We start from the raw sequence: 21056 nt of genomic DNA, 5'->3' as shown, positions 1-21056 counted from the left end.
AAAGGAGAAATTTTGAATGTCCAGTCTGTTCTTTTCTAGGTCCCAAACTACTCAGCCAGAACAGAACCATACCCACTGCCCAAGAATTGGTATAGATGAAGATCTTATCTGCCCCTTCTCATATGCCAGCCATGCAGCTTTCCACTCATCTTACTAGGAAGTCATGCCAGGACTCTATCCCCCAGGGAATTCCCTGTTATTGAATTAATGGCTACTAGAGTCCAAATGTGCATGTTCCTCACACTGAGCAGAGCCATCAGTAAACCAAGCAGAACTTTGTTTTTGAAGAACTAAATCCTGATAAGTGGGGGGGACTCATTGATCTATCAGAGGAGGCAAAGCTTTGGGGGTAGAAGAAGTCTCAGCCTTCAGCAAAGCTGCAGCCTGTTCATGAAGGGCACTAACACACAAAGACCTGGGTGGTACCAGTTTTGAATATCTCCTTTCCATCTAACAATAGAAGCCTCTCATTCCCTAAAAATCTTTTTAGAGGAACCATCATGCTTTACCCAACTTATCATGAGTGACCCTGGATGTAGGGCGATGGTACTCAGTAACAGCTCAGTCTTGTTACAGAGCAGGTAAATGCTTTTCAAACGTGCCATAAGAGGCAGCCTGGCTGGCCCAGGTGACACTCTGCATCATCAGTATAATGATGGCCATCAGTGTTCTCAGGAAACAAGGCACCATACTATGGAATTAAGAAGAATTCTGGTAACTGAGAAAGAATGGTAATACTATGCAGAACTCCCTCTCCAAAGAAAGCCAACTGTCCTGGTCACAGGAGTAGAGAAAAAAGCATTGTCAAGATTGATTATACTGTACCACCCACCTGGTGCCTGGACTTCCAGTCCACCACAGTGACAACATCAGGAACAGCCATGAAAATTGCTTAAAAAAAAAATTTATGATCACTCTGAGTCCCTAGATACCATCCATCTTCTTCCCAAGCTACATTTATGAGAGGAATTTGTATAGTAGAGTATGCCAAACTGTTTCATCACTAAGCAGGAGCTATCGTTTACCACCCACTCCACTCCTACATATGCACCCAATATTATTTAATATTAATGACATGGGATGATTCAGGCAACTTCAGTATTTTCCAGTTGACCCTGCCCACAGTGACTTGGTATAGAAATTGCCTGTACAGGGAAAGCAACTAGACAAGTGCTAATATGCAATAGTCTAGACTATCCATTCCCACATGTACTCATCTTGACTAGTCACCACACCTGCCACCTCAGCAAGGATACCCCAACATGCTCCTTCCCTCTGTAGTCTTCCCAGAGGAAACTGGGGTGCTCCTATGAAGCCTTTGAAAGTCCTTGGTATAATAGGGACCTGGCTTCCTGTTGTTCCATGTCACTGGGCAATCAGCTCAGCCCATAAAGCTAATTTAACCCATCAAGACTTTGACCGAATCCTGTCGTTCTTACCTTCATGACATCTCTCATCTATATTTATATTGCCATAATCCTAGTTCACATTTTTATCACCTTTCATTTGGAGTATAGCAACAGCCTTAAGTCTCTCTGAACATCAATCCATCCTCCTCCATTCAGTTGCCAACATGGCTTTTCTGAAGACTAGGTTCTGATTATGTCGCTCTCCTGCTCCATGAACTCTAAGGTCTCCCTTATCTCTAAGGTCGAATATATAAGCCCTCTGGCATTTAAAGCCCTTCACAATCTGGCACCTCACTACTACCTTACCAACTGTCTTGTACCTTACATCCCTCAATGGTGTTCTGTGGTCTAGCTTTACTGGTTCACATGGGGTTCTTTGAACACAAGACTACATCTCCTCTCACCATGCCTTTGCTGTCCCCCATGTCTGGAATGCTCCGCCTCTTCAGCCCCGCCTCTTCAGCCCCACCTCCTAGTTGTCCTGACTTCTTTCAAGATTTGACTCAGACCCCGCCCCCTACAGCAGGCATTTCCTATTATCCTCAGCCACTAATGCACAGAAAAGGTTTAAGTGTCGTCTTTTATGTGCCTCGTTGTACTTCTCTCCCTTGAGATTGTGTGTTCTCTTTGTATCCTCAGCACATACCAGAGTGCCTGGAACATAACAGATGCTTAATAAATGGTTTTGATTGATTGATTGACAAAGAACCCTGGGAATGGATCAAGGGAAACTGGGTTCAGATCTTGATTTTGATATCATGCTTATGAGGCAAAAGTCACTTTCTCCTTAATTGCCCCCTCAATGAAACAAAAGTACTGTTGGCTCACAGCCGACAAGCAGAGGTGATGCTGGGTGTGGTTTACCCAGTCCAGCTCCAGGCTGTGACAGACTATACCTGGGCAAGTTTGCAAGCATTCCTTAGGGAGAGTGTTGTGTGTTTCTGGTCCCCTTCCTACTCATTTCTTATATACTTCTATTCCCTCTCAGTGTTGTGCAAGTTCTGCTGGCTGCAGGGGCTGATCCCAACCTAGGGGACGAATTCAGCAGTGTCTACAAGACCGCCAAGGAGCAGGGTGTCCACTCCCTGGAAGGTAAGAGGGTCCCCATGAGGAAACAGCTTTTCAGTAGTGGTTGCCTCTCTGCTGGGAATGAGAGGGGGGCTGCTCATGTCACGTTTGGACAAAAATGGTCCAAATGTTGCCTTAGTTACTCACAAGAAATTGAAGGAACCAAAGGAAGAACTCTAGGGTATTAGGTGAATCTTTTATGGAAGCTTTATGAGAAGACATAGGCATGTCTTCTAATATATGAAGGCATGGAAAAATTGTAATCTGCATCTGCCCCCCTATCACCAAGGCCAATGCTGGAAGAGGGCAATACTTTCCTAGGGAGACTGGCAAATCAGGCTGCAAATAAATGTAACCCAATGGCCAGCCCAGCTTAGGCAGGAATCTAGACTTCTTTGGAGCACTGAAAATGAATTAACAGGGTTGGCATTGAAAGTCAAGTTTAGAAACAAATGTTCAAGCTGGATAGGTCCATATCAACTCAGCAAGGTACAGGAAGTATTGGAGAGCTGTTTGTCTGATTCACTTTCTCAGACCTTTCTAAAGGCAGCTACTTGTATTCCCTATCCCACTATATATACACTGCTGTGTCCAAGTATTCCTAGGCAAGATCCTTCCTGAGGTTGGAGTCAACCTATAGGACTAGTACTGTCTGAAGGCTCACACCAGTGAGATCACAACCACAAATGCTGTGTATTCCATTCCCTTGGAGATTGTAAGAACCTGCCTACCACCCTTGTGCTAAAGAACAACCCTTTAGTAAAAACATCCTTAGCCTCAGACCCATTCATTGTTTTCTTGTAACTGACAGTCTTTCTCCCTTCCTGTAGTACTCCACTGGCCCCACTTCCCCTCACCCCATCCCTAAATGGGTTGAGAGGGGAAAAGAATGGTAGGAGATAAGATAAAAGAAAGTAGAAGTAGAAGAGCCAGGAAAAAGAATCATGGTTTTTGTAACTCTTTGTCTAAACTTTGTGCTAAGTGTTGTCTTCTATTATTTCTTCCATATCTATCTTTTTAATCCCAACTTTTTTTTCCTATATCTCTAGCTGGCACAATGCTGACATACAGTAGATGCTTAATAAATGTTTGCTGATTCATTGACTGATCTGTGGTTTCATGGTGTGGGGAATTCTAGATGAGAAAACTCCTGCCAGTAGAGATCCGGGCCTTCCCTGCAACATAAATTCTTAAAGAGCTGCCGTAGAGCCCTAAAAAGTTAAATGACTTTACCAGGGACACATAACAAGTATGTGTCAGAGGCAGAACTTGAACCCAGAACTTTCTGACATTGAGGTAGATAATTTCAAAATTCCTTAGTAGAGCCAGGCTAAAACTAGTGATTGTGGTCATGTGACTACCCCCCAGATGTTAAATTAGAGAGACTGCCTACTGGTGATTTGGTCCATGCTGTTTCCTTACCCATTCCCCATCTCACCACCCTGTTTCTTTTCTCCCTTGATTGTGCCTCTTGTTCATCTGGGATCACTCAGAGATAAGGACCGCTCTGGAGTCTTCTCCTGCTGTTCCCCATACCCAGGGAAGTGTTTTGTTGTCTACCTTTGTTCACTAAATGCTTATAAGTGTCTACTGTTCATGATGTCCTTTGCTTAAGTAGCCTAGGGAAAATACAAAACTTAGATAAGATGTGATTCCTTAGTCTAGTAAAGGGGAAAGCCAGCCATGCTCTGGCTGTGTAGTTTACATACTCCTGGTTTGTAGTCAGGCTTATAAACAGATAACAATAGTATACAATAGTACATGATTAGTGTTTTGGAAAGAAGCATACAAAGTGCTAGGTGATATGCCAGGGGGAAGGAGTTCTCGGGAGATTGTCAGCTAAGACCTGAGAAGGCTTTCTGGATGAGGGAAGGGGACATTTGAGTTTGACTTTAAAGGTAGTTTGAAATTCATTCAACAAAGAAAGAATACTTTCTGGGCATAGGAAAACAGCATAAGAAAAAACATGAAAAGAGGAAAGCTTAGTTGTGTTTTGGGTGCAGATAGGCAGCATAATAAAGTAGAATAATCACTGTATTTGGAGTTAAAAGATTTACAGTGAATCTGGGCCTTGTTCTTTACCAAGCTTTGTGACCTTGTATATGTCACTTGAAGTTTCTGAGGCTTAGATCCTCACCTCCCCTCCCCCCCATAACTTGGGATAGTTGAATGAGGTAGCCCTGAACTTCCTTTCCAGCTCTCAATCCTGTAATCCTGTGAGTGGTCCATTTGGGCTGCAGTAAAAAATAGAAGTAGTAGTTTGAGGTCATTCTTTTAAGGTTCTCCCAAATTGAAATTGAATTGCAAGGTTCCATGAGCTCCTGTGAGCCTCATTTGATCCATTCTCCAGAGTCTGGGGTTCTGCAACATAAGATTGCTGGTATTCAGACTTAGGAAGCTCCCACCCTACTGTTGTGGTTAATTGGTTTTGCTTCTTCTCTTGGTTGATAAAATGATATTTCATCCCTCAGGCCAACCTCTGACTTGTATGCCATGTGATCAAAGATGTCACTTAACCCTTTTTGCCTTAGTTTTTTTCATTGGTAAAATAGTGGGATCATCTCTGCTCCATTAGGGTTGTCATCAGAATGCATGAATTGTTCATAGGCTTTGAGTCACACAAAAAGAAGAAGCATTGTCCAGAACAATAATGAGAGAGCTTCCCACACAGACACACCGTGTGCTAAGTATCACAAGTACTGCCCTCCCTGGGTGGGATCCCAGGTGAATGAAGGAGCCAAGAATTCGGGTCTGATCAGTTCAGGTATAGAGTTCTGATGTTCCATGCCCTCTCCTCATCTCCATCACTGCAGTAGAGCCTCTCAGGCTGGAGAACCATAGGCCAGCCACCACCCATGGCACTTTTGTAGAGAAAGAATATATTTAATAAAAAAAAAATAGATAGCCTGGCTTCCAGAAAATAGGATGTTTGGATTATCCAGGCCATCCTTAAAAGCCAAATCCACCACCACCCTACCCCCTCCCAACCCCCAATAAAAGTTAGCCTGGATAACCCGGAAGTGATCATATTGTGTTGTGTTCCAGGTTTAGGAACCTAGTAATCAGCAGCAGCATCAATAGTGATATAATTTTGTTGGCTTCCAGAAGGCAGGAGACGGAGAACAATGAGAAGCGAAGCCATACTCCCAAGTCCTTCGTTTTCAGCCAAGTTCCTTAGAATCAAGACTGTATAATGGTCTCCTATAGGAAAAGGTCCCTGCTGCCCAGGGACATAGGAGACATGTCCCGTGAGGCATGAAATCACTTCCTAACCATGGGTGGTTAGGGAAGAAGGAGAGTGTGCAGACTCTTGGGCTCATCTCTTCACCTGTCTAGGTGCCAAAGAGAGATGATAGACTGATAGTGTTGAGGGCCTTATTGATCACATTTCTGTAACATTTCAAGGTTTACAAAGCACTGTCCTAGCACTACCTAACCCAGTATGGTTAGCTAGGTAGAACAAATGTTATTAGCATTTTACAAATAAGGAAGCTGAGCTTCAAAGCAGTTGCCCATGGTCAGACTGCCAGTAAATAAATGCCAGTGCCAGAAATCAAAGTCAAGTCTTTCAACTCTTAAGACCACAAGCATCGGATGTTAGATGCCTCCTTAACTGATATATGGATATAGATATAGATAGATAGATATAGATATAGATATATAGATCTATATAGATATATATCTATGTATATATATCATAACTGATATATATCAGAACAATGTGCTTCAGGCTTCAAGAATCCGTGATGGAATCACTCTCCACTAATGTGGCTCCAATTCCACAATTTGAGAATAACAACTAAAAATACCCCTGGCATTTATAGTGGACTTTAATGTGTGCAAAGCTCTTTACACACCCTCAAGTCATGGCCCAGATTGTCAACATCCTTCCTGAAATGTGGCTTAAATCCCTCCCCCTTCAAGAAAGTTTTCCCTGACCAAAGCCCACTCCCATTTCATGCACATGCCTCTACATGCTTGCCTAATCCTGAAGTCTGGTTTTGTAAGTACAAAGACTGTCTCTCTTACCACCCTTAACACAGATACTTACAAAAGTTTGCTGAATGAATTCCCTAAGCACATGTACAGGGATCATTTCAGTGCCTACTACGTGCATAACACTTGTGCTGGGAGCTGGAAGCATTACAAAGTAGTTAGAGTCCCTGATGCCCTAATGGAATTCACAGTCCAGTTGGGAGATGGGTTACATGTACAAATCAATAAATCAATCAGCACATGTTTTATGAAGCACCACCTTTGTATCAGGAACTGAGTTAAGCACTGAAGATACAAAAAGAGGCAAAAGGCAGCCACCCTATTTTCAAGGCATTCACAGTCCAATGGAGACAACAGACAGCTATGTACAGCTAATTACGTACAAGATAATTAGGAAATAAGTAATGAGCGGGAAGGTGCTGAAATGAAGAGGGGATAGAGATGGCTTCTTGCGAGGAATTTAAAGGAAGCCAGAGAGGTCACTAAGAGAAAGGAGAGCATTCCAGGCATGGGGAACATCAGAGAAAATGCCCAGAGCCAAGGGATGAAGTATCTTGTTCATGGAACACCCAGGAGAGACTGGAAGGTAGGAGGGGACTAGATTGTGGAGGTCTTTGCATGCTAAACAGAGCACTTTTTATTTGATCTTAGAGGCAATAGAGAGCTGATGAAGTTTATAGAGTAGAGGAATGACATGTTTTAGGAAAGATCTGTATTTTAAGAAGATCACTTTGGTAGCTAAATGGAAAGTGGATTGGAGTGGGGAGGGACTTGAGACCCCCCCCAACCTCCCCACCCCCTGCGGGCCATTGTAATAGTCCAGATGTGAGGTAATCAGGATCTGTACTACAGTGAAGGCCAATTCAGAGGAGAGAGGTGATAAGGGTCTTTACCAGGGTGAGGGCCATGTCAGAGGAGGGAGGAGAAAAGTTTGCAGAGAGGAAATCAGTAGGCCTTGACAATAGCTCAGATGTCAGAGGTGAGAGATGATAAGGAGTCTAGGATGACCTAGGTTGCAGGATGACTCCTACACATGATACAAGATCTGTGATAGCATGAATTTGAGGTCCCTCCAGTGATGCAGATTGCAGCCCATCCATGCCTTCCTGTCTTCTGCAGTTCCTGTCCATGTCTGCACAAGTTCACCATGATATGTTCACTCAGTGTATTGGAGGTGTAACAAACAATAACACGATAATTGTGTTAGGTATCAAGTGTTATATGTGTGAGATCCTAGGACAGGCATTTAAACATTTTCTGAATTATGGATCTTTTTGGCAGGCTAATGAAACCTATAGCCCCTTCTTAAAAATTTTAGATGCACAAAATAAAATATTTAAGATTACAATGGAAACCAATTATATTTAAATATAGTTCTCAAAAAAGGTTTAAAAGTTCACAGACCCTATATTAAGAACTCTTCTATCATATGGAGAAGGTTGCTAAGGAATATGACCTGACGAATGGTAAGAACAATAAGAATTAACATATTCTCTAAGATCTGTAAGGGATCACAGAGAACTTCTGGGAGAAGGTGGTCATAGGATAGTGGAGTAGGCATTCATAGGCAATGAAGGCATTTCAAGTATAGGATACAGCATGAGCAAAGACCTGGAGGTCGGAGAGTGCTGAGCGTGACTGGGGAATGGCAGGTGGTCCAGTGTAGAGAAGGCAGTGCTGTGAGGTATGGCTAGAAAGATAGGAGTGTGCCAGATTTTCAAGGGCCTCAAATGCTGAGCAAGGAAGTTGAAACTTTACTCTTGGAAGTGGCAGACCATTCCAGTATCTTTGCCAAGAAAATCCCAAATGGGGTGACAGAGAGTCAAACACAAGTGAAACCTAACTGGACAAGAGGTAGTAGAGAGCTATGGAATTGTATAAGCAGGGCTTCAGCATCACCGTCATCATTATCACTGGCTTAGATCTGGAAAGAACCCTCGAGGTCCTCTAGCCCCATCCCCTCATTTTACTAATGAATAAACTGAGATCCCCTTTAACGGCACTAGGTGTGCATGTCCAAGTGCCTACTGTGTACAAGCTCTACAGCAGGTGGAGCCCTGCCCCTGAGACAGGAAGACTTCAGTTTAAATCCAACTTTAGACTTGCGCTTACTCTGTGACCCTGGGCAAGTCACTTTACCTCTGTCTGCCAGTTTCCTCATCTGTGAAATTGGGGTAATAATAGTACCCACCTCCCAGGGTTATCATGAGGATCAAATGAGATTCTATTTATAAAGCACTTAGCATAGTGCCTGGCACATAGTAGGTGCTTAACACTCATTCTCTTGTCCCACTAATTTCTCTGCTCCAGTCTTTCTCTAATCCTATCACACCACCTTCAAAATAACTCTGCTAATACCCAGGTCTCATCAGACTGTACCCTTGCTCAGAAACCTTCAGTGATGCCCTGTGCGTTAAAACACGAATCCTTAGCCTGGCATTTCAGGTCCTCCACAGAGTATTTCATTTTACTCTCAGGTGGGATTGTTTGTATCTCCTTGAGAAAGGACGTTTCCCTCTGCTGACTCCCATCTATAGTGTGTAATCTGACATACTTCCAGTGAGGCAGCTTAGTGAGGTGGGTAGAATATTGACTTTGCAGTCAGAAGGCTTGACTTCGAGTTCCTCCTCCACTACTTATCATGTAACCCTGGACACATTTGTTACCCCTGGGCCTCAGTTTCGTCACCTGTAAAATAAGGGGGTAGAGCTGAATAAAGTTAAGATCACTTCCGCCTCTGACAGACATTCTGTGACTGAGGGTAGGGAGCCAGAAGATTGGCCTGGCCCTGGTGAAGGGGCTGGTAGCACATTTTCCTTGAACAAGTCTGGCCTCTTCCGTGGCAGGGAGCCAGCCACCACACCACTTGTGGCTGACTGCTAGGTGTCAGGGCTCCCAGATCCTCAGGTGAAAGAGGCAGTAAATCTGCAGTAACAGTAAACAAGTCTCCAGGCCCAGCAGCCAAAGGCTGCCTGTAAGCAACCATTATAAACTGAATGTCTGGGGCTGTCATAAACGACACTGTACCCTGCGCCTCTCTCATGTACAATTAAAACAATAAAACAAAGCAGAATGTGGCCAAACCCAGCTGTAAATCAGCTCTCCTCTCGGAGGAGTGCCTGAATAAAGATGAGCCTCGAGGGGCACGAGCCTGGCAAAGTCCCTTTTTGCTTTCCCCCTTCCCCTTCTGCTGCAGCTTATCAGAGGTCACCAAAGTGGAGGGCCCAAACTGTCCTGTGAGCAGAGGCTTAGTGACACCCCCCCCTCCCCGCCCCCACCAATTCCTCTCCCTGCCTCCTGCTAACTTTAGCTGAGTAGCACCTCTCTGTGTCTTCAGATAGGGGGAAGTATGATGCAGCCTCGAACACCCTTTGCCAGTGGACAAATGCCCTGGAGTTCAGGAGGTGGCTGGGAGCCCCCACTGGTGGTAATGGAATTATTTGTACCATTCCTCCCCTCCTAGGAGCCCTTAACACTCAACCACCCATTTGCCTAGGTTAGTTCAACCCAATTCAGGTCAATTCAACAAGCCTTCATTTTATACGTCCTGTATACAAGACCCTGTTCTCATTGTTATGGAAGTAGATGTATAAAAGGAACCATAGGCTAGTAGAAAGGACTTCAGACTTGGAATCAGAAAATCTGAATTTGACACACACTATCTATGTCATATTTGTTCAGATAGTAACTCTCTGAATCTCAGTTTCCTTAGTTTAAGATGGGGATATATTACCTGTCTCATGCTTTGTAAATCTTAAAGTACTCATAGAAATTTGGGTTTTTATTATTGTAAGACACTATCCCTCTCCTCAGGGAGCTTACAGTCTAGGGCAAAAAAACTCACCATATGTATCCAACTAATATTAAACAGTAACGTAGCCATGAAGGAAAGGTACAAAGTGCCATGTCTTTTGCAAGTAAGGAAAGCTTCTTTCCAGTTGGAAGGCTATGAGGGAAGGCTTTAATGAAGGAGAAGTTGAGTCTTAAAAGATATATCAGTTTTAAGGAGGGAGAGAGGGTTGATCAGGACCTTCCAGACATAAGGAACAGCATTTACCAAGTTTTGAGATGAGAATGTGCAGGCTGTAGCCAGAGAGTGGTCCAGTTTGACTATAAGAACAGAGGGAATGGAGAAAACTTCTGTATCAAGGCTAAAAAAGGTACATTAGTGCCAAATCACAGAGGGCCTAAATACCAGGCTAAAAAGTCTGGTTCTTGTGGAGCTATAACAAGGAAGAACATGGTCAGTGCTAGATTGACGCCAGGTGCAGAAGGCCAGTGAGACAACTATTCCAGTTGTCTATGTAGGAGGGATTGAGACTTGGGGTGGAGTGGGGACCATGAACACAGCAAGGAGAGTATGAAAGCAAAATCAGAGAGAGCATCAGAGATGGGACACAAGTAATACATGTTTTGACCCTATAGGTTCTTCTTTTGGGGACCCAAGAAGAGGGAATGGTCTGAAACTGCTGCTGGAAAAATTAGGGTTAGGTAGAGAATTGATTTTATGTGACATGTCACACAGATCTACAGAGGTATTAAAGAATCCATTTAAAGGCCCATCTGTCTGGAATAGCTTCATGTAGACCTAAAGACCATCTTTCTTACTCTGCTTTTCCTGACATGGCCACCTTTTCTACAGTTACCATCCTTTTGCTTAGACTGTTCACTGGCCTGAAATGTACATGCCCCACCCCTGCCCTTCAAGTACAGCTTGTATTCAACACCTCTCTGGAACTTTCCCAGACTACTCTACTTCTCAGTAAACTGTCTTGTACATTCTCTGTGAGAGCACTGAACTGGGAGTCATACTTGGATTTCAGGCCCAGTTCTAGTCCAAGATCACTGGAAAGGTGATCGCAGGCAAGTCGCTTCCTTTTTCTGGGCCTCCCTTCTGTCACACAAAGGTGTTCTCTATGCTGATGAGACCACCTATAAAGAGTTGTGCTTGTTTCTGGGGTCATATTTTAGGAAAGATGCTGACAAACCAGAATTTATGGGGAGGAGGGGAAGCGGGGAGGGGAGACTAGGGTCAGAAAGGACTGAAGACCATACTAGCAGAAGACTTGATATCTATCTTCTAGAATCCAAAGAAGATAAAGCAATTAAATGGTTTCCATTTGGCCACAAAGGTCAGAACTAGAAACAGTATGCTTGTGGTTGTGGGGAAAGTTGCAGAAAGACCAAATCTAGATGTGTCACTATGGACAAGAGCTTGAGTGACCCGGCTGGAAGGGGCTCTTAGAATCTATCTAGTTTAGCCAGTCAGTCAACAGGCATTTATTAAGCACATGTGTCAGGTACTATTCTAGATGAAAAAAGATAGGAAAACCAAAAAGTCTCAGCCCTCACAAAGAACTTAGATTCTATCTGGGAAGCAACACATATACAGACAAATAAACCCAAAGGATTTACAAGGTATTTGCAAAATAACAGCTTTGGAGATCTGGTAAGGCCTCATAGGAAATGATTGTGAACAGAGCTTTGAAAAGAGTTATTAAGAATTTTAAAAGGCAGAGAGGGCATTCCGGTAGTGGGGATGACCTGTGTCAAGGCACAGAGATGAAAGATGTGTAAAGAACCAATGCTGACTCAAGATTCTACTGTCCTTTGACCTTTCACTCAGGTTGTTGCTAATGAATGACTAAGGCAGAGTGAGCCACTTCTTTATATCAGTACTTCCCTGCTAGAGTCACCAATGACTGGTATGGAACCCTCCAGATTAAGCTCAGAGCAGGGGAAAAACCTGCTTTGCTTTCCTAACTATGGAAATAGTTGGGCTATACAAATACTACAAAATACTATACCACTTAGACCAGATAGGACAGGAGGGAATGTTTCCAGGAGGAGTGTATGGTCAGCAGTGTCAGATATTACAGAGAAAGGTCAAAAAGGATGAAGAGAAACAGCCATCAGATTTGACAGTTAAAGAGATCATTGGTAACTTTGGAGAGAGCCACTTCAGTTGAGTGATGAGGTTGGAAGCCAAATTACATACAGGAGGTTGAGAAGTGAGTTCATGGAAAAGAAGTGAAGGAACAAGTGTAGATAGCTTTTTTCTTGGAATTTAGCTTTGAAAGGTAAGAGAGAGATAGATAATAGCTTAAGGGAATGGTAGTCATATGATAGTTTTGGGGGTTTGGCTTTGGTTTGTCTGTTTTTGTTTTTTTAACTGAGGAAATTTGCACATATTTGTAGCTGACAATGAAGAAAGAGCCAGCATATTGGGAGAGATCGAAGAGAGGAAATGATTATGATCTGCCAGAGACGGCAGGAGGGGATAAGGATAGGATCAAGGATACAAACAGAGAGGGGTTGACCTTGGTGGGGGGAAGGACCATCTTTTCATCAGAGTTTGAAGCAGAGAGAGAAGGGGGAAGAAGGAAGTAAAGGAGGGCAGAAAGGAGTTTAAGATGTAGAGAAGAACCTGTTTTCTCAGTAAAATATGAAGAAAGCCCTCTGTCAAGAAGTTTGAGGAGAGAAGAGTTTCGAAATGGCCACTATGGGAAATGTGAGCATCATTTAGGGAAAAATTAAAGGTTTGTTTTTCAGTAGAGAAGGCCTGGTTGAGATGAGATCATTTGTAGTGGATCCAGTCAGCATGGTTATGACATCCAGCATCATTAAGTAGCATATGGGGTAAGAGGAAGTGGGAGGTAGGTAGTAGAGAATAATCTAGGCTTGGGGTTTGGCAATAGAACAAGAAGCAAAAAGGATTTGAGTGTAAAGGACAGTGTACATCAAGCTGGTTTTAACTATGGGATCAAGATTAGGAAGGGAAGAAAGTTAAGCCAGAAATGGGAATGATGACTGAAGGTTGGAAGAACAAGAGGTCATGGTGAGGATGGGGCTCCTCTCTAATGGTTTTACAAATAGGGAAACTCAGGCTCAGAAAGTGATTTGGCTGAGGACACAGGGCATGTTGAACTGGGGAGGAGTTAGCCTTAAGAGAAGAGTAGACTTAAGGAAACATAATCACTGACTTCAAGTATTTGAAGAACTCTTCTAGAGAAGGGAGCACAGACTTTGTTCAGAGGGCAGAGCTAAGAGCAGCAGCTGGGCTATAAGGGCAAACTTTCTGACTACTACAGATGTCCACCAGAACAGTCCCTCACTTCAGCAGGGAGTGAGGCTTCTCCACTGGGAATCTTCCAGAAGAGACTGACAGACTCTTTGCTGAGAATATTTTAGAGGTAGATATAGATGATGTCTGAGGACTCTCCCAGACCGAATATTATGTGACGTTCTGCGTTCCATTTAATTGGCATTTGTCTGGACACAATTTTTGTGTTTATTTTATTAGCATGTATTTTGTCTCCCTAATGGGAATATTCTTCAGTCCTTGTATCCTTGATTTCATCAATGTGGTTACTCCCTCCACTGGTGCAGCCCAAAACCTCTCCTTACCTTTTCCTTCTAATCCGCCACAGAAGATGTACCCACCTCCATAGTCTGGTTGTTTGCTCTTTGTTGATACCAATGGAAGTTGTACATTTTTTACTCCTCATCTTTGCTGTATCCCCACCTCTTCTGGTCATGCATAGGATAATAGAGCTAAAGCCAAAAGGGGACCTTAATTAAATCTAATCTAACCCCCTAATTTTGAAGACCTAGTAAGGTTAAGTGACTTGCTCAAAGTCACGTGGCTAGTAAAATTTACAAAGCAAGAGATCTGAACTGAGGTCCTATGACTCCACCTTTGTCCCATACTGGGCCCCAATTCCCTTGATATGCTATTTCTTATAGTTCTTCTACACATCATTGGTCAGCTTCTGTCATTTTGGTTCTTACAAAGATTGAGATACTGTTTTTTATGGATGGGCAGCGTTACCAGGAACATATTGGTTTTCAAGAACTGGGCTGTTGCAGTGAGGACTAACTTGAGATTGTTGAAAGCATTGCAAAATTCCTCCAGTGAAATCCAGCCCAAGCTTCTCTCCTCATTGTCCATTGCAGCACACGAAGGAACAGTGGATAGAGTGCAGAACTTAGAAAGACCCAAGTCCAGATTAGCTTCAAACATTTGCTAGCTGAGTGACCCAGAACAAGTCACCTAACCTCTCCATTTGCTTCAGCTTCCTTATCTATAAAATGGGGATAATAAATAGCACCTACTTCCTAGGGTAGTTTTTAAGTATAAAAGGAGATAATATTTGCAAAGTTCTTTGCAAATCTTAAAAGCACTATAGAAATAAATGCTGACCTTCCAAGACAAAGGTGCTGATGGGCTCAGGATAGCAAATGGACCTGTGATTAGTATGGTATTTGTTAAGTATAGGAAATTCCCTCTACCAGTATAGCTTGATACCTTCTCTGCAATTTGCAGTCTTAGAGAACTTTTTGTAGCAACAAGAGATTCAGTGGCTTCTTCATGATCACATAGCCAGAATGTGTCACAGGAAGGACTTAACCAGGAGCTTTGGGGCCAGCTCTTCATCTGCTATGCCACACTGACTCTCTGCCCATAAAAATATGAGGTTAAAATCTAATCAATATGCATTCTTCATCCACTTGTTTTTTTCTTGTGGTCTTATGATCACTTTCTTGTGATTAATAAAAATATATAAAGCCCTGAACAGAGGAGGACATGCCATATGCATCTCTCCTGAATCCCTCACAGCACCCAGCAGAGCCCCCCGTTACCTACTTGTACATTTGTTAATTGATTGTGACTTACCAAGTCCTGCTTATAAGTATAAAAGAGAAGTAAGGGACAGAGTTGTAAAAAGAAGGCAGGAATTAGCTGGGTTTTTCTCAGTCCTAAGGACCTTTTAAACAAACACTGTGAGCTAGCCATTGTAAGGGTTCTATACTACTGAAAATCCAAGGCAGGACTGAACAGAGTATGTCAGGGGAGAAAGGCAGGTCTCCCAGGCCTTGTTGAAACCTAGAAGACCTAAGATGACAACAAAGAGAACAGATTCAGATTTAGCCTGTATAATACAAGTGTGATGCCCAAAATGAGGTAGGTGGCAAGACCTTCTGCTTCCAGCCATGATTAGACCCTCTCTGAAGCAGAGTTCAGTTCTGAGTGCCATATTTTAGGAACAGTGCTGACAAACTGTAGTGTGTCTTGCAGAGGAGGGGATCCAGGATGAGAAATTAATGGGACATCATGCCCTCTGAGGATTGGTTGGAAGCACTGAAAAATATTTAACCTAGAAAACAGGAGCCTTGAGGATGAGGGTATGTGTTGCACACTAGCTGTCTTCAAATATCTAAAGTAGCATAATGGGAAGAGGGATTAGAATTGTTCTCCTTGTCCCTGTAGAGCAGAGCAGGGAGCAAAAACTACAATACTTTTTAACTTAGTGTAAGAACATTCTAACTAACCATCAGAGGTGTCCAGAAGTGGAAGGGGCTGCCTTGGGTGGAGTGGTGAGCTTCTGCCTCTGGAAGCGGTCTGATCACCTGGTGTACATGTAACAGAGGGAATTCCTGCTTTAGATAAGGGTTAAACAAGATGAACTCTGAGGTGCCTTTGAACTCGGAAATTCTTTGGTCCTCAGTAGGCATCTGTGGTACAAAAAATCAACAGACTTCGGGCGGAGCCAGGCATGGACTGCTGGTGAGAAGTCCTTCCTATCTGTATGAGTATCGTGGGCAGCCAACCTCTTATCCTCCATTTCCCCATCAGTACTACAGGAATACCTGCTTGAGAGAGTAATTGTAGAGATTAAATAAGATGATTTAAAGCACTATGAAACACTAAAGAAGAGTCAGATATTACTATTTTAATGATGAAGATTCTCTCATTTTAGGGCTTCCCACAGGTTGCAGTGCAGCCCTTCCTACCTAATTTAGCTGGACTTTGGGGCCCCTGCCCCACTCACATCCTTCCCTGTCACCAGAGTCCACTTTATAACTAGGACTAGTAAATAAGTCCATGTTTCATAGACGTAACAATCACTCACATTGTTTAAAAAAAAATTGTACTATATTTTCTTTTTTGAACCTCAGAACCCTCCTTTTGAAGAAGGTGATATCCCCATTTTGCAAATAGAAAGGAGATTCATTTATCAGATAACTCACTCAAGGACATAGAACAACTTTAAGTTCACCTTGTGAGGTGAACCTTACTACCCCTGCCAGCTGCACAACCTGCATTAAAGAATTTGGCTGGACATTCGGCAAATACTTCCCAACCTCCTGCTCTCTGTCTAGTCTTTTGCTGGATGCTGTGTAGTATGTCAGGCCCTACTTTCAAGCTCACAGTCTGACTGGGAAGGTTAGCATCACATTTTAGGAAGGACACTGAAAAGTTGTGAAGGGTCCTGAGGAGGAGGAAGGTGTCTAATTAAGACTCAAATACTAAGAGTTAAAAAACCAGTATAACAATTTTTTTTTTTAAAGCTGTTAAATACCATCACAGAGTAGGGAATAGAGCCTGAGTTTGAGTCCCAGCATTGCATGTAGTAGCTGAGTGACTTCAGACTTCCTCTCAGAGCCTCAGCTTCCTTATGTGTAAAATGGAACAATGATGCTTACCATTACCTACCTTGCAAGACTGTTAAAAGCATCAAAGGAGATGCAGGAAGGGAAGAAGGGCTTTGAAACCTTAAAATGCTAAATTTATGTGCGATATTAGTCTTCTTTAAGCCTGGGATCCTGTAATCTCATAGAAGACAATTCTGAGAGCATCTTGTCCAACAAACTGGATTTCAGAATGAGCGTCCAAGGGATCTCGGCACCTTAGAGGTTTAGTCTAACCCCATCATGTTACTGATGAGAAAACCAAGACTAGAAAAGGTGAAATGATGTACGTAAACTTACTCTAAGCTGAGGACTTGAACCTAAGTCTTTAGACCCTAAAGCTGGTGTTCTTCCTCTTGAAGCTCTCCTTGAACAGGGAATTCACTCATTTCTATCGTGGCCCATTCTATTTTTAGATCACTCTAATTATTAGGACTCCTCCCCCCATTGCTGACCAAGTATAATCTCTCTTCCATATACAGCCTTTCAAACACTGAAAGACAACTAAATTTCTTTGATATTTTGAGCTTTATTGATGCCTTTTATTTTCACATCAGTCATTTCCAGATATACCACACTGCCCATCTCACACCCATGTCCTACTACTATCCCTATTGAACCTTCCCTGATACAGAGAAAAACAATTAAAGAAGATCTACCCACACATGGACCTTGTCTGGTGATATATGCCACCTTCTAACTCCATAGTCCACCACCTCTCCAAGGAGAGAAACGCTTCTATTAATTTGATCTAAGGTTACTATTTGATACTTTGTTCACATCAGGCTTGGAATCTGCTTTCCTTGCTCTCCCATTTTATAGTTTGGGGAAACTGAGGCCTAGAGAGAAAAATCATGATGACACATACATGTGTGCACACATATGCATGCATATATGTATGCACACACATGCATTTTATCTATTTGTGTGTGTGTGTGTGTATAGTTTACAAAACCCTGTTGCATGATCCCAGAGAGCAGCGCCAAACAGTGAAATCAGTCATATATTCAGGTGGGAGACTCATGTGAACCAGAGGCACAGAACGGTTTCTTGAGCTTAGTCACAGAACCCCACATGGCTCTGCAAGCTTGGTGGCCAAAGAAACCTGAAGCATTGCTGTGTCTGCCACTCTAATGCCAGGATGGACAAAATAGTTAGACGACAGGCACCAGCTTGAATAGAACCTCTGCCTTTGGCCAGGCCAGCAGCCAGCTCAGTCCAAGAGTCATTTGGACCACCTCATTCTTCCTTTTCCTTCCCCCCAAATCAGCACTGTTACCTTCTCCAGTAGGAGCCTCATGACTGCTCACTGTGCCAATGAACAATAGGATGTCAATGCATAATGCATGTTGGTCGACTTTATTTTAGACAAAATATATCAGCCAATGAAGTTAATTGTTTCTGTCTCTCTTCAGCTCCTCAAACCAATATGTTTTTGTTGGGTGGAGGAGATAGGCTAGGGCAGTAAGTTGTATTAATTCTCTAGTTGACATGTTTTATTAAAAAGAATAAATTCTGTTGCATTTATAAAAATAAGAAGGAGAGGGTAGGAATAAGTGGAAAAGAGCCTGTGTTGTTGTGAGTTGTCTTAAAAAAAAAATTTACATATTTTGTGTATAAATATTTTTTCATCAAAAGTTCCAAATCAGGGCTGGGTCCCACACACTGAACAAAATATATTAGAGACATTTATATGGATAGCAGGAAGGGAGACAGAGGGCTGAAATTTTCCAGGCACCCAGTGATTGATGGGGGCCGAGGCTCCCCCTGACGCTTTATTGAGTTTCCGATGATTATCTCTCGCCAAGACATTTTTTACAGATGACGGCCGAGCTGTCACAATGGACCATGGGGGAAAAAAACCAACAATAATAACACTTTAATCTTTTTACTGCACTGCTCCCTAGTATCTCAGATTCATCTTCCCTGACGCACGCAGTTCATTATTCAGCCCCTCCCTGGATGGGAAATAAAGGAAAATACACACACACACACACACACACACACACACACACACACACACACACTCTCACACTCACACTCACATGTATTCACATACATGAGTACTCACACACAAGCGTGCACCAGGCGTGTGTGTGTGTGTGTGCGTGCGTGTATAAATATCACCTCAGACCTGGAGAGGGAAAGAATTTATTGTTCTTTTTGTAAGTGTTGAGGTTTATTAGTAGCAATGCTGGCTTAGCTTGGAATTGGCTATTAATTACAGCATTTCATATTTGTTTTTTATGGGAAGTTTTTAAACCTCTTCAGAAGGAAACACAAGAGAGGGAGACAGGTTAGGTGTAGGGAATCTCTCTGACAGCACAGGAGCCAAGGTTGGCCAACCATTACCATGACCACAATAGAAAGGTCTGAGGCCTCCCTCTGGTTGTGGAACTCACTACAAGGATGCTCATGAATAGGGAGAGGGATATTTTGGGAAAATTTGGAGATAACACCAGAACCCTAGAGTTAAAAGAGGTAAAATGATTTGAAAGATGAGGAGTTTTCTACCTGACTCAGATTGAGGTTGAACACAAACTTGCTTCTCACCCCATCATATTTATTTCTGTAGCCTTTTATGTTATAAAATGCTTTCTACATTTTTCATTTGCTTCTTGTAATAAACTCATTTATAGATAGGAGGGAGTACAAGTAATCATCTCATTCTATTCCTATCTTTTCCATATAGAGGAAACTGAGATCCAGAGGTCAAATGACTTGTTCAAGGTCATATAGGTAGCAAATAGCTGAGTTGGAACTTCAACTCAGTTTCTGTAGAATAAAGGACACATAACCAGTTAGAGAGCCAGCTAAGACAGCTTGGGGGGAACATGCTTGGAGGAGCCCAGCTCTCACACACATGCTCTATAAAAGTTTTTTTTTTAAGGGCATCAGACTGAATAATGATCAAGAAATTCAGAGAGAGAGTGCAGAAAGTGCCTTTCTCTGTGCCTTCTTTCATCCCAGGACTGTACAGACAGACAACAGAAAGTCTATGTACTGTCAGAAAAGCCAGTGCAAGTGAGATTAACCTGTTAGAAGTCTACTGTTGGTGACCAGAGCCTCCCAGAGTACCCGAAGCCTGTAGCACTCTGATTATCTTCAGAAAGAAACCCCCAGTTTGGAACTATGGCCAAAGGGCTACAAAAATGTGTGTACCCTTTGACCCAGCAATATTGTTTCTAGGACTGTATCCCCAAGAGATCATAAAAATGGGAAAGGGTCCCACATGTACAAAAATATTTATAGCAGCACTCTTTGTAGTGACCAGAAACTGGAAATCAAGAGGATGCCCATCAATTGGGGAATGGCTGAATAAATTATGGTATATGAATGTAATGGAATACTATTGCACTATAAGAAATGATGAACAAGAAGACTTCAGAGAGGCCTGGAAAGACTTATATGATCTGATGCTGAGTGAAAGGAGCAGAACCAGGAGAACTTTGTGCACAGCAACAACCACAGTGTGCTAGAATTTTTTCTGGTAGACTTGGATCTTCATAGCAATGCAAGGACATAAAAAAAAAAAATTCCCAGTGGTCTTCTAAGGCAAAATGCCTTTCACATCCAGAGAAAGAACTATGGAATTCCATCACAGAATGTAGCAGATCATTTTTTTATGTGTGTGTATTATGTTTTGGTTTGTTATATGATTTCTCCCATTTATTTTAGTTCTTCTACACAGCATGACTATAGTGAAAATGTATTCAGTAGGAATGTATGTGTAGATCCTATGTAGAATTGTATGCCATCTTGGGGAGGGTGGGAGGTGGGGGGGGAGTAGTAGGGGGGAAAAAATCTAAGTTTTATGGTAGTGATTGTAGAACACTAAATAAATAAAATGAATATATATATATATATATATATATATATATATATATATATATATATATATATATAAAGAAAGAAACCCCAAAAGAAAAAGTACCAGGAGCTTCATAACCAAAATACATACCTTCCAGATCAAAGAAAAGTACTTCTAACAATCAGAATATATTCACACATGAAAGAACCACACTGAGGTTCACCGAAGACTTTATAGCTTACAACTATGAAAAAGAAAATCTTGGAATAGGATATTCCAAGAGGTAAAAGAAATGGAGA

At 42.4% G+C, this 21056-nt stretch overlaps 1 protein-coding gene across 4 annotated transcripts in view; it reads left to right on the top strand.

Annotated features, from left to right (window-relative positions):
* The window catches only part of CLPB (ClpB family mitochondrial disaggregase), a 188669-nt gene that overhangs the window by 61248 nt on the left and 106365 nt on the right, over positions 1-21056 (top strand). For 2 of the 4 annotated variants that reach the window (XM_072610324.1, XM_072610325.1), the window contains exons 4-5: positions 2398-2501; positions 9811-9900. In XM_072610324.1, coding sequence (XP_072466425.1) covers positions 2398-2501; positions 9811-9900 — 194 coding nt within the window. The remainder of the gene's footprint in view (positions 1-2397; positions 2502-9810; positions 9901-21056) is intronic. The other 2 variants (XM_072610326.1, XM_072610327.1) reach the window with 1 other exon arrangement.

The sequence above is a fragment of the Notamacropus eugenii genome, chromosome 5 (genome assembly GCF_028372415.1).
Source record: "Notamacropus eugenii isolate mMacEug1 chromosome 5, mMacEug1.pri_v2, whole genome shotgun sequence".
Lineage (NCBI taxonomy): Eukaryota > Metazoa > Chordata > Mammalia > Diprotodontia > Macropodidae > Notamacropus > Notamacropus eugenii.
This window is presented reverse-complemented; position numbering and strand designations above follow the sequence as displayed.